The following is a 14,631-nucleotide window of genomic DNA, read 5'->3' on the forward strand; positions in this document are numbered from 1 at the left end:
TAAAAACTAACATTTTTTTTTTTCAGTCGTCCTCCTGCAAGTAGTAGCGCCGGAGCGACCACATTAAATTTTAACTCGCACCTTAAAGCAGAAGTAAGTGATATATTTGTGTTAATATAAGTCTTAAATAGTTATATCTTCCGACAGCAATCACTTACATAGAGTGTTTGGACCGAAACACGCGTCTGTCAGTCACTCTGCTCTGCTCTGAGCCGAAGAGAAAACATTTATCGTATCCTACAGTTTTTATCCAATGAGGAGAGAGAACGGCATGCAGGGCTGTGTGTGCAGCCAAGGAACGCCGTGAATGTGGCGACGTAGGGACGAGGACTGTTATGGTGCGTTCAAGGAAACTCGTATTTTTCCGACCTGTGAAGTGGTACCAGTTCGATCTGGTACGAGTTCACGGGTCAGAAGTTAGGAGTGGCCGTTATAGTGACTTTCACAGGTAAAACAGGTCGGAGAAACACGAGTGGGTTGCCTGGAACGCTACAAAGTCGTAAGTTGTGACTTGAAGCTGTAATTTACGGTTTCAAAAGCCTGCCTGGAACGCAGCATTAGCCAAAACGACCGGACCACTTACTTCTGCTTTAAGAAATTAAGTCGCATATGAAGTTCCTACGCTGGAGCCCTGCACACAGACCAGTGTGTAACGAGTCAAAAAGCCGCCGTCACTGCAGCCTGAACGCAGCTCAAACCGAGGTGTCTCAGCACGGCGACCAAGCTTTGATAAACACACCGGATCCGCGTCGGTTTGGCAGCGCAGTGTCTGCGGCTTTTTGACTCGTTACACACTGGTCTCTGTGTTTTAGCGATGGTACAGCCTGAGGCCAGTATACAACAGGTAACAGTGTTGTTGTCGCTTTTCACCTCCTCTCTCCCCTTGTGTGCTCAGTGTGCTGCTCAGTGCGGTGCGCACACATTTAAATAGAGATCCTGCTACTTTATGTCGGCTTTGCTTGTTTACATTTCACAAAAAACTCCTTGAAAAGGATTAACTGCAATTAATTTAATTGTTTACATCCTTACTTGGCTTGGCATGCACTGAACACGTGTGATCACACAGCAGTGAGTGTCGGGCGAGAGAAGACACAAGGCGCAGCGTTCATATTAGTTATCAGTAAATGGCATTGGTGCGTCATTTGTTTTACTCGTCGATACCGATGCCAGCATTTTAGTGCCGTATCGGGCCCCCTACCGATACTAGTATCGGTATCGGTGCAACACTACTAATAATGTGTCATTCACACACACCAGATGTGCCGCCGGCTCGCGCCCTGCAGCGATCGTTTCATCTGGTGTATTTTCCGCGAGCGATTGCGTCAAGCCGGGCAGGAAGTCAAACAAAGACACACGAGAGAATCCGGTAACTGACCCTTCAAAATAAAACACCGTGATTGACGGGGGGCGACCCTATTCCGAAGGAAGTCCGAAAATTCCTTCCAAGGGGCCGCTGTTCTGAATGTGTTTTATTTTGAAATTTGACTGGATTCTCTCGTGGTTTGACTTCCTGCCCGGCTTGACACGATCGCGCCGCGGGGACAGCCCCCCCTTCCCCTCCAAAGTTTCACCCAGGTGCGAGCAGCCGCGGCGCTACTGCTGAAAAATAATGTCCTTGCTCTGTGCTTTGGTTGGGTTTAGGCAATGTACAGATGTAGCCACCTAGAAGTTCCCCCTGGTCTCTGCGGGACCGTGATGGGTCCGTGTCGGGTCCGTGACGGGCTCCCGCTTGGCCCGTGGCGATAATTTAATCCCCCGCGATGACGTAGTGAACGCAGCCACGACTGTTAACGCCCCTCTGCAGCCGGTGTGAAAATCAGCTGCAGTGTCGCCTTTGTCCACGGGGAGGAGCAGTGATTTTGACCAGAGTTAATCTGTCAATCACTTTTCCTCCTCCTTTCTTTTTTCCCTCAGATGAATTGCCTCCAAAACAGGCGATCTATAAGTAGCTTCAAAGATAAATAAACACCGACAGAGCACAAATAAAAATGTATATCACTCGCAGTTTACCTGTCTACAGAATTTGCATTCTAGTAAATGTTTGCCTTGTGGTGGTTTTAATGTTAACACTGAAGCATACGGTGCGCAAATAAACCCTAACCAATAAATAAACAACATGCCAACGTGTCCGTGAATATACACGCATGAGACTGTATGTGTAAAATGAAAGTGTGGTCCTAAGTGACCACCCTTATATTCAAACAAGAGGAAAGAGAAATAATTATGAAGTTCATAAATTAAAACCACATGTGCGTCGTGCGCCCTCGCCATGGCACAGCTGAGACTTAACATAGGCTACTGGATGTTTTTTGTTTGTTTGTGTGAAACCTGTAATATAAACAGTTATTTACAAGCCCCTCTTTCAGTTTTTGCCTGTCGGCAACCATGAAATCTGCTGTGCATCTCCACGGGCTACATTTGTGTATTTATTAGGGCTGTGCAAGTTGCGTTATGGCAACTCATTAAACTATTAACGTCGACATTTATTTTACTGCGCATTAATGCATGTTGCTCACATGCTTTTATTTTGTAAAAGTCTGTTGCTGGCTGCTGCGGTGTAGGGGTCAGAGTCGCCGGACATCGTAAACATGCGCTGTGCACCTCTGTAAAATTCCTCAATAAAATTTCATGAATGAGTGTATTTTTCACCACAGAATACTAATATCCCTCCCCCTGCGCTATGCTGACCTGACGCGTCTAGAGTGGTTGACAGCTCTCTCTCTCTCTTTTTTTTCACTTTTAATGATAAAGTCACGTCAAACCAGCCATTCCCACTAGGAGAGCCAAATGTCTGATGCGCGATCTACTGGCACTGACGCACCTGTCTTAATATGGAACTCAACATGAGAGCGAAGGTGCGCTCTGCTCTTATTTCCATCTCACCCCACACACGCCGACCTGTGTCTTGTGAAGACGTACAGTGCGATGGAGAGAGAGAGAGAGAGATAGGCTAGTGCTATAACTAGTAAATTATAGTGAAAAATCAATACATTTAATTGATAAATTTAATCCAGAGGAAGTACAGAGTTAAATGAAATTCCAGCACTGACTCCATATGTTCAGACTATCTGCAATCCTGTTTGACTGTTTGGGATGTCCCTTTGGCCGAATGGTTAGCGCACATGACTGTTACCCAAGAGTCTGGGGTTCGAAGCCCGCCCTGGACCCTCTTCACCTTGCCACACGTGCCTTTCCTAACCTCTGCCATGAAGCACTGTTGCAAAATTACAAAAAATTTTGTAAGATAGATAATAATGTAAGATAATCATGAAAATAAAAATGTTTAAAGCAGGACCTTATAAGGAAATACCTGCTCATTTTCTAATCAATTCATAGTCAAAGCAGTGGGGGATGCTTGGAGATGGTAATGCTCTGGAGCAGGTGTGAATGTTCAGGGGTTTGGAGTATGTTGTTGCTCAGGAGAGAGTCTGGTCCAGCTAGCCTTCCAACATAACCTCCCCTCCCCCGGTCCTCCTTCAAAGTTGAACAGCCAGCTCCATTGCAGGCTCTGTGCGATTTGTGTGACAATGGGTGACCAATAGGTGGCCCATTAGGGCAAACAAAAGATTGAGCAATGATAATGCTAATTCCCTCGTCGAAGGCATGCACTGAATACCTGCAACTACAAACATCTTAAAAAGGCTTTCATCACTCCCTTAGTTTTTTCCTATTTAAATGTAGATCCACAGTAAATAAATTGTGATAAAAAAAATTGACAGTAGGTATTATTAGCTACAACAATTTATTTCCAGATAAAACAGTGGCCAGCGCATCTCCAGTAGCTAGGTCCGTTATAATTTCACTTCTTAAATCAAACATGTACTCGTGGTTCTATAAATTATGTGAATTTCCACTCACCACCAGCGGGCGGCACTTTAAATGCCGCCTCTGGCGATATGTACTGTTCTGTGAGAGAAGCGCCATCTCCTGGTCATGTCATGTATTTCATTGAATGGGTGGAGTTCCAGTAAAAACTAGTCACACCCAGGAAAAGGAGGGGGTCACTCCAGCTGCTGGGACTTTGCTGGAGCTCTGCTGGAACTCTCATGGGAACAGCATGGGAACAGCATGGCAGCAGCATTGCAGGGGAATTTCTATGTGGCTCCCACTGTAGAATGGAGTTGGTTAAGTTTAGTAAAAAGATCAGGTAGAGGCCAAGAAAGTCTCTGCTAATATGGAGCTTTACCGGGAGTCGAACGCTGATCTCCCGCGCCGGAGGCGGATGCTCTAACCACTCCGCTACCAAAGCATTCGCTGTGATGTGTGTACCCAGTGCCTTAAACCTTTTAATGGCGGACTTTTTTCAGGTTCGGAATGGCAGCCCTTTTCCATAAATAATTAAGGGCCGGCATTCCGACAAATTAAAGAAAACGTTCGGAAAGGCGGCCCTTCGGAATGGCACCCTGGAACCACAGTCGGATTTAAAAGCCCGGGCGAGAGGGGATCAAAGACGAGGTGAGGTCTCTTGGCCCCGGACCCGGAGCTGAGCAGCCAGGTGCTGGAGAGGGAGGAGCGCACCGAGGGTGCCGCGCAACCTGCGTAACAGCGCTTCAAACACACTGCTACAGCAGCTGGAGTGACCCAGACGCCAGGAAAAGCAGAGATGAAAGAACTTTTGCCACGGCATTAACTAACTAATTCGTGTCAGGGGCTCCAAATCGACCTGTCTGTTTTGTTTTATGTGTTTTTTTTGTAAACGTGAGTCTATGTTCCATGTACTCCGCTACTGTCTGTAATGCTGCGCTGTTTTTAACGAATGGGGAAAGGAGGAAGTGACGTATGCCGTAAAGCAGTCAGCGACAGAGGTGTCATTCAACCTGTTGTAAGTTGACGTACCATCACAAAAGTTCTGAAAATATTATATGAAGGTTAAAAAGTTACTTAGTGTTGGTTTAAAGAGGAACTACGCAAATATGGTCGCTTAAAGCAGAAGTAAGCGATATTTTTGTGTTGATATAAGTCTTAAATAGTTATATCTTCCGACAGCAATCACTTACTTGTTTGGACCGAAACACGGGTCTGTCAGTCACTCTGCTCTGCTCTGAGCCGAGGAGAAAACTTTTCTGGTATCCTACAAGTTTTATCCAATGAGGAGAGAGAACGGCATGAAGGGCTGTGTGTGCAGCCAAGGGATACGCGTGAATGTGGTGACGTAGGGACAAGGACTGTTATGGTGCATTCAGGGCAGCCCGTAACTCGTGTTTTTCCGACCTGTGAAGTCGTACCAGTTCGATCTGGTACGACTTCACGGGTCGGAAGTTACGAGTGGCCGTTATAGTGCACTTTCACAGGTAAAACAGGTCGGAAAAACACGAGTGGGTTGCCTGGAACGCTACAAAGTCGTAAGTTGTGACTTACCAAAAAGCCACTTACAGCCACAAATAATGCTCAGAACAGCACCAAACGTCATCAACAGTACAATCAGGGTCCCAGCACATAATATGAGGCATCAAACATCTGTTAGCTTTACCTGGTTTCTATTGAAAAGAGACGAAAACAACTCACCCACTCTCCTCCAGTTATACGCTATGCAGCAACTTTCCGTGTCCAGCACAGAGTCCAGGCACAAATGTGGTGACACCTGAGGTTCTTAAAAGGAGAATAGGCCTATACACGAATTCGGCGAAATAACCGTTAGTCGAGCAGTCGCCATTACTGTGGTGACAGCTCCCAGTCAGGCAGCGATGGGTTCTGTGCGCGAAGCGGGCATTTGAATGCAAGCGCCAAGAAGTGGACCTTTTCTCTTCTGTAAATATGTCTAGGAAGGCTGGGAGGACATGTGCCATCCTCGACTGCTCTAAAATCAGCAAAACACAGCCCCTTACTTCAGGAGGAGTGTCCGTGTTTAAACCGTAATGTTACGTACAGTGTGCTGCAGCAGCAGCAGCAGCAGCAGCAGCCGCCAGCGACGCAGTCACAGCTGACCTGTACAACCTGCTACTCGCCCTTCTCACTATTACCTTCACATCATGGTAAAAGTGGATGGTCTGTGAATGTCTCACTGATCCCTTCAATATGATGTGATCATGGTCGTCTAAAAGCCGGTGTAAGATATGTCCGACCCATCCGGAGCTCAGGTAATTTTGACCATAAATCAGAGACCTGTAGGCTAATTGACGTTTTTTCTGATCATCGGAGGCCAACTGATCAATAAAATATTCTTGAATATGTAAAACAAAGCAAAAGTTGTTGTTTTTATTCATGTAGCCTGTCCACATGATTAAATATCCCGCTGCTGGCTTGTGATCGTCAGCACGCATAACGTTATATTGTTTATGATACAGTCTCTTATCTCCCTGTTACTCTAATCTTTCCTGCTAATCTCTCAAACAAATGATTAATTCCTAAATTAATATTGGTATTCATGTAAGATACCTTAATCAGTTACTGGGGGGCACTAAACATCACAAATGCAGCCTATTTATGATGCTGTCATAGAGAATCAGTTTACTATGACTGACACATGTCGCCGCCGCAAGATGGCGGCATACACAAATCACTCGCCGAATTCATGTATATGTCACATATGTCGGTGGCCACTGAAACCAGATGTTTATGCTGCCAGTCGGCCTCGGTGTGTGTTGTCAGTGCCTGGACACTGTGCTGGACACGGAAAGTTGCTGCATAGCGTATAACTGGAGGAGAGTGGGTGAGTTGTTTTCGTCTCTTTTCAATAGAAACCAGGCTAAGCTAACAGATGTTTGATGCCTTGTATTATGTGCTGGGACCCTGTTTGTACTGTTGATGACGTTTGGTGCTGTTCTGAGCATTATTTGTGGCTGTAAGTGGCTTTTTGATCGGTGGATAGTGGATCTGTATACTGCGCTGTTTGTTACGGTGCGGTCATTGCTAAAGTTGCTACAACTGGAGAAGCTAGCGGTTAGTGGACTTCATCTCTTGAGGGAGGGTCTAACTCGGTGTTACGGTGCGTTGGACCATGGCTTAAACTTACGCCGGAATATCCCTTTAAGACATGTATATTTGTGTAGTCTTAAAGGGATACTTCACCCAGAATTGATAATTCACCAATTTTCTACTCATCGTCATGCCAAGGAAGGGTTTGGAGGACTTTTGGAGTCATCAAAACGCTTTTGGAGTTCTGGGGGGGCGTCTGGCTGGCAATGAATTTTCATATAATAACAGCTGTTAGTGCTCACTTTTGAATCGTCCAAACATCTGTTTTTAGCCTTGTTGTAGTAGTAGCTCCTAGTGGCTCTGTTGATGTTTGTGTGCATGCGCGAGATTTGCTGCGAGATGTTTGTTCGTCATTGTAAACCATTGGATGTATGATGTAAACATGGAATCCGTTGCCAGCCCTGCAGATTCACAAGGAAGTCCAAATTTTAATGGGGTTAGGAAGAATCCTTTTTATTGAACATTTATCATTGAACATTGTCATGTCTTGAGGGGAGCTCACTAGTAAGAGGAACCAAACAAATTAAATACTGGGATTTTGACATTTTCATTTTTTGATATTTCCATAAACTAGACGTTTTCAGCCATTCATAACTGTTTGAATAACAGAGATAGCCCTTTCAGATCAAAAGTTATGGGCATTTTAATCTATTATGACCAAAAAACTGAAAAGTGAGAAAAATGGCTTTAACTAGAACGTTGCTGTTTTAACCCTCTAAAGACGAGTGTTTTACAAAACATTAAACAGCTTCTGAACCGTTTATGATAGAGATTAGCTGTAAACTGTATCTGAATCGTGTGATTTTCTGCTTTCCGAGGGTCCTTGAATGGTGCCTGTATGACAAGAAGGGACCGCATAGGGTGCGTGTAATCACGTGGTACGGGAACAGACGCTAACCTAGCGTAGCATCGATGCTAATCCGAACGTAGCATCAATGCTAAACAGAACGTAGCATCGGCGCTAAACCGAACTCATCATCGGCACTTGCACACGTTTTACAAAACACCAACAACCGTTTATGATAAAGACGAGCTGTAAAAAAGCATCTGAATCGCGGGATTCTCTGCTTTCCGAGGGTCCTTGAATGTTACCTCAACAACAACAACGGACCTGTCTCCTCTAGCGCTGCTGCTGCAGATCAGCTGTTCTGTGTCTCAGGTGAAAATGAAACGCTTTACTCGCCACAAAAACATAAAAATAAGTACTTAACGTTTTGTTTTCTTAAAATATTTATTCACCACGATGTAGTAGGGAGTTCAAAGTACCAGAATCACACAAAATATCAAAATCGTGGAAATAGTACTTTTCCACCTATTTTGGCTATTTGCCACAATCGAACGTCCGCGACATCCGACGGGTTTTCCCAGGCCGCCACACATTTATTTAAAGGAGACTTATTATGCCCCTTTTCCACAAATTAAAATAATTCCAGGTGTCTTAAAGACATGTCTGTGACATGCTTCGATCAAAACCCCAAGGGCCCTAGTTTCTTAGACCAGGTGAAGTCTAACATCAGCGCAGCTTCGCCACGTCAACGGGGTGTGGCCCAGGTCCATTTCGCAAGATTGGTGGGCCATGCAGTCAGATTTAGACCAGCGCAATCCCTCCCCTCGTCCCTCCCACCGGCGCAAACGGCAAAGGGGGAGGAGAGAGGGCGGGAGAGAAGTGGGATTAACACAGCCGATTCGGATCTTCACCAATCAAAGGAGCTCCTCTCCTCACCTTTAACTGCGCCGCGGGTGATGCGCACTGCAAGTTTGTCATTTTATACTTTGACATGGACGGAGGAGACAGCGACGCCAGAGGCCGAACCTCTCCCAGGAGGAATCAGCTGTTTTGGTCCGGAGGTCCGAGCTCAGAGTGACCAATAATGAGTTTACTAATATACTTAACCAGGATTGATCTGATACACTGAGAACCGGTGCTCAGTGTAAGAAACAACAACTAATAACTAATAAACTAATAAAGAAACTCACATTTATTCAAACCCTGTGTAAGCAAGATGAGAGGTGTAGGCTACACTAATCACAACATAAACAAACACCATGCGGAATGAAATCAGCGTAAAGGACGCTCTCTCTCTCTCTCTCTGTCCTCCTCTCTCTCTCTCTCTCTCTGTCCGTCTCTTTTTTTCTCTTTTTTTTCTGTGATAGAGATGCTGAGTATACTGTAGTAGGCTATATACTGACTATCTGATACCGAGGCTGTTGTGGTGGACTAAGACAGATGAATATTTGTGTTTTGTTTTTCATTACGGCTGCGTGATGCGGTCGCTCGTGCTAATGAATTAATAAGTAAATAAATAAATAAAGCGATCATCACAAGGGCAGAGTGGTATCTCAACACGGCAGCGACATGCAGTCATCCACCCTCAGTCCTGCTTGGGACATCCACAGCTGCTTTTCAGTGCCAGTTCGTCCCTGCTGTGTTAATTCAGGTGGAGTTTCCTTTACGCACCGACAGCCTTTGATCTCTGCTTTGATCTGACGTCAGATGTGACGGGACAATCTATATAGATATAAATTCACGTGTTGATTCCGTTAGTTGCATTAAATAGTGGTTATTGTGGATATTTATTGCATTGAAATGTGTCTGGAACTGTGGAAACCTGCCTGTGAGGTCTTGGTGACGTGTGTGCACTGCAGGTCAGTCAGCCAAACTTCCACTGCACCTGCTGCGCTTCGCCCTGCGCTGAGAGTAGACCTGGTTGGAGGTGGCGAGCTTTCAGCGCAACCTCGGCGGGACATTTTCGCACAAAACTTCCACTGCACCAAGCTGAATCTGTGACGCCTCCCCCTGCTGCGCGGCCACGCCTATCTCAGCGCAGCGCGATCTGCCAATCTTCCAATCTGACTTTGCGCTAGGCTGCGCTGGTCTAAACTTGCATTAGACCAGCTGCGTTACCTTGCGCAACCTGCGCTGCGCCAAGAAACTAGGGCCCCAAGGGTCAAACATCACAGCACTTTTTTCATCTGCTCAAAACAGCCCAGTTAAGAACGGCTGGTTTCAGTGTCTGTCCATTTAAATGCAAATGAGCCGCACTGCTTGCCCTGGTGCAAAAAAAAGGGTGCAAAATTCCCCAAAAATACTTTTAACAAAAAAATTGTCTTTTTTCATTTTAATGTAGGACAGTTAAAACTTAATAGAGGCACCTCAAACTGGACTTTATTATGGCTTCACAGATTTTTGTGGAGGAATGTTAGCCCTTGTGTGGAACAGATGTCTTTTCAGATGGTTTCTGAAAGTTTTGTCTCGTGGCCCATAAACCACCAGACTGATGAGTCGAGGCAGAACCTGAACCAATATTGAGATCGTGAAACGTATGGCCAGTACCCCTCTTGGGAATAAGTATGTCAGACCTTCTAAAATTAGATGAAAAACATAGGTAAGCATACACAACAACAGCTGTCTGGTTGGCATCAAAGCCTTCACGTGGAGCTCCCTGAAGTGTTGCTTTAGGCTGGCCCTGTTTACTCCACTCTTATGATAAAAGGTGTAGAGTCCGCTCAACAGGTCCTCAATTTTCCTGACCATCACATTGTTCCTTATTCCATCTGAAAAGGCGAGCTCAAGCTTATGGGCCATGCAGTGGATCCCTAGCACATTTGGTCTGTCTGCACGCAGTTTTGTGACTACACCATTGTTTAGTCCTGTCATTACAGATGCTCCATCTGTGGTGAGGGCCACCAGCTTGTTCTTCCAATCAGTGCTGACTTTGCTGTCCTTTATACTGCACACAGCTTTAGCTATATTAGCATCTGGCTTTGAGAAAGCTTTTACCCTGACAAAAACAACTCTGACCTTCCCCTCACTGGCACTCCTGATATTTCTTCTTCTATCAATGCACTGTCCAGGCATCCATCTGACCGAGATGAACTTGCTGTTTGATAATCTTGCTCTTATCTTTCTTCTCTCATCCTCTGCTATGTAGTGTATGAACTCTTTTGCCTGATAGTCATTTGTGTTTGTCTCTCCTATCTTCAAGGTAAGGGGTCAACAGAGATGGCTGGCATGGATAGCCTCGATCCCCCAGTAGGTAGCCATCAAACTCTCCTGTAATTATAGAGGACACATTTGAGTGCATTGAAAAGGGAGACAAAGAACATTTGTACAAAGCTTTAGCTTCCTTATCATGTGCAGATCTGTTGCTCAGACTACACTCCCAGTAGATCCGGGAATCATGTACAGAGCCAGGCCACTTGCAGTGTTTCCGCTACATCAGGGGTTCTCAACGTGTTCGAACAGATATTCCTCTGGAAATGACAGGACATCTAATCTTGGTCAGAAGATTATCTCGTGACGTAAAGCATTTTGAATGAGTTCGGCATCGATATCCTCGGATTGGGAATAAATGGGCAATTCATGTCTAACAGCTTTCTTCATGTGGGAGGAGACAGGTAGAAACTCAGGGTTTCTTATAGCAAACACGCCAACGAGCAGGTTATGTTACCTCTGTTTCTGAAACGGATGACACACACAGAGTTTCCCTCATGTCAGGGTTACTCTGAGTTTTCACATAACCCGTTTTCTGGAATACCCCACTGGTTCCACAGTAAAGGAGCCTGGTAGCCAAAGGCTCTACCTCCCAATCTGTTTTTAGAGATACTGGGAGTCACTAACAGACCAGTCTATTCTAAATCCTACAGGAAGCCAATGAAGAGAAACTAAAATGGGGGATATGTGTTCTCTCTTACTAACTCCTGTCAAAAAAAAATGTTGCTGTCTGTTGCTGACTTGCTGTTATGTATTCCAGCCCAAACATGAAAGCTATTGTGTATTCCAACCTTGGATTTAGGTTGGGGTTCATTAGTATTTCCCCGTATGATAATTAGAGCCTACATATAATATTTTAATCAATATTAGGTGTGATTGCTTATTAGGAACTATGCTCCCTGACTGTATTATACATTGTGTATGTGTGTCTGTCATGCGTGCGTGCGTGCATGTGTTCTGTGAACATGTGTTCGAAGGCTATCCCCTCATAGTTGATTAATGGTTTGATTTGTCTTTGTTTATTAGGTTAGGTTCTTCAGAAGCAAATGGTTCCAGGTAGAACCTCAGTCCTTCTAGATCATACATTTTACATGCATTTGCATTTTACGGCCCGCGGGCCAGACCTGGCCTGCATGCCGTCTCAATCCGGCCCGCGAGCCGAACTGCTATTATGACCCGATTGCTTTTATTACGTTGATGCGCACTAATCAGCTGTTTGAAACAGTGACAGCCCTGTTAGAACAGGAGCCTGCACATCGCAGACAGAAAGTAACCTCCTCCAGGTAGAAGACAGATGGCTGCTCAGTCTCTTTCTCTGTCGGACACCGGAGCTCCGACTGAGGAGGGAGAGCAGCCGCTCTGGTGCAGGTTTTCTCCACAGCGGAGTTTCTGATCACCGCGACCTGTCAGCGGTAGCCTAGACCGCGGGACCGGGCCGGTGTTTCACAACCTTCCGTCAGCCTAATCATAACTGCTGACGGTTACAAAGCCCCATCACGGCACCTAATTATTATTTCCCAAACACTAAGGTTTAGCAAACTGTGATTAAAAGAGCATTTTATGAGATCGCTGGGTTTTCTGACGTGATCGGCCATATGACTGATTGTAGCCACATGCGCCTGAAGCCTCCATCCACCAATGGCTACGCTTGTAATCAAATCAGTCTTCATGTTTTCATGTTGGTGCTGTTAGGCAGCAGCAAATGAGTATTGTGTTTCTTCATAAATAAAAGGTTATCTACATATAAATAGAACAGTCTCACTGAATCAGAACTGAAAAGGATCTGAGTGCTTAATTATAATATTCAGGTGTCTGTGAACATTATTAATTGGTGCAGTCATTTATGGTCAGTAAGTTTTGATAAAACTATCTGCCTTGAGTCCATATTTATATCATACACCATGTTTCTTCAGTGATCTGTGATGGATATTAGTTGAAAATGCGATTACATGGATTGTGGGCTGTCAGCCTATTGTAATGCAATAATTTCCACCAAATATATGTAGTTATATAGGCTAATATATAATTATATATAATTCAGCAATAAATATTCAGTGTGGAGTCAGTGTGGCCCTCTGGAAAAAAGAATTGCCCACCCCTGTTCTAGATGAACCTTTATTTCGGGAATATAGACATGTGTATGACTGGGAAAGATGGTTAAAGGTTGAGTCTGGAGTTTTTTGCCCCAAAATAAAGCTAGACTTAGACAACTGAACTTCGTCCAGCTGCCCATTTTGTTACGACAATTCGGAAATACGCAGAAATGAACCATAGTATTAGCAACAGCAACTTTCAGGTAAACAAGCCACGTGGCGCTCAGAGATGATATCATCCAGGTCAGAGGTTAGTAGGTCAACCTACAGATCCCGGATGTTGTCACTGTCGTATCGCTCCTTTGTCATCACTCTGTCTCTCAGCTGCAATCGCTCATCAGTTTGGCACAGACTAAGCACAAATCTAACCTAACATACAAACTCTCATTCAATCTTCATTCTTTGACAAAGGAGCTGTAACCAAGATGGCTGAAGCAAAGATGACTATGAACAGACAGAACAACAGAGCTCAAGTAATACATTGAATTGAAACAATACATGCGCTGGTTGCAGCTGGAAATGTTTTATTTAGATTGCATGTATTTTCAGTCCATGGTTAGATGCTTGGTCTCACTGAACACAACAGATACTTCTTCAAGTGCTGCCTAAAGGTCTTGTCTCGTAGCCCGTACACCATTGGACTGATAAACCTGGGGAGAACCTGGATAAAAATATAACAAGAAAAGATTACATGTGCTTGGTATTTAGGAAACCAGTACAACAAAGCTCTTATTACCTCATGGGCAACATAGGTTAGCATACACAAAAGTAGCTGAAAGCCATGAAGCAGTATGGTATTCCTGGCCTTCTTTGCATTTTTATCTGCTGATTTAGCCTCTTTAGCTGCTTTAGCAGCAAAGAAGATCTTAAAGTAAGTGAAGAAGAGTGTGAGCCAAACACCAAGTAGGTAAATTATATAGGATATATCTCTCTTTTTCAAACTTACAGGGTGGGAGAACAGGTTGTCCCTCTCACAAAATATTGTAGAATAAAATACCTGTACAGGCTTTGTTGCTAGAAAAATAAACACATCTGGCAGGGTTGAAATGGCACTCATCGCCCAAATCCAACCAATCAGAGAGTATGTTCTTTTGAGTGTGCAGAGCTCAGCGTGACGTAGTGGTAAACAAATAGCAATGTAGCACTCCACTGCCATAACAGCTAAATTTAATGGAGTGTTAAGGGTGGTGAAGACAGCAAAGGTAATGATGACACAACAAAATAAAGTATTAATTTTGTAGAAAACATAACTTAAGACAAACAGGCTGATTGTTGTAGTGAGCTGGATCATGTCATTCAAGACCAGGTGGATGAATAGGATGTAACGAGGATTCACATAAAATATCTGAAAGGGAGAAGGAAAAAAGGAATGAGCATCTTATGTTTGTTTCTCTCATCCATCCACATCTCTCTTCTACTAATAATGATTACTATATAATAACATAGATGATAATAATGATAATAAACAAAGTAAAGAAGAATCCTGACCTGGTGTTTTCTGAATGTATGAATCAATGTACCATTGATATAGTTGATGGTCAGACCAAGAGCCAAAACAATCACATTTTTGGCTGCAGCTGTTCTCAAAGAGTCTCGGTTACTTGTACCACTTGACACATTATAGTTAGA

At 44.3% G+C, this 14,631-nt stretch overlaps 1 protein-coding gene across 1 annotated transcript; it reads right to left on the bottom strand.

Annotated features, from left to right (window-relative positions):
• Positions 1-13,558: 13,558 nt before the first annotated feature.
• Positions 13,559-14,376, bottom strand: LOC146987522 (odorant receptor 131-2-like). Its single transcript, XM_085777912.1, has one exon. The coding sequence runs from the start codon at positions 14,291-14,293 to the stop codon at positions 13,559-13,561; it is 735 nt and encodes a 244-aa protein (XP_085634038.1). The 5' UTR covers positions 14,294-14,376.
• Between the last annotated feature and the right edge of the window lie 255 nt (positions 14,377-14,631).

This window comes from Trachurus japonicus, chromosome 5 (genome assembly GCF_045865225.1).
Source record: "Trachurus japonicus isolate A0001 chromosome 5, Traja_1.0".
NCBI classification, from domain to species: domain Eukaryota; kingdom Metazoa; phylum Chordata; class Actinopteri; order Carangiformes; family Carangidae; genus Trachurus; species Trachurus japonicus.

What these genes read in the sequence shown, in the direction of transcription:
- LOC146987522 (XM_085777912.1), bottom strand. Translation starts at nt 14,293, where the DNA reads ATGATCCAGCTCACTACAACAATCAGCCTGTTTGTCTTAAGTTATGTT.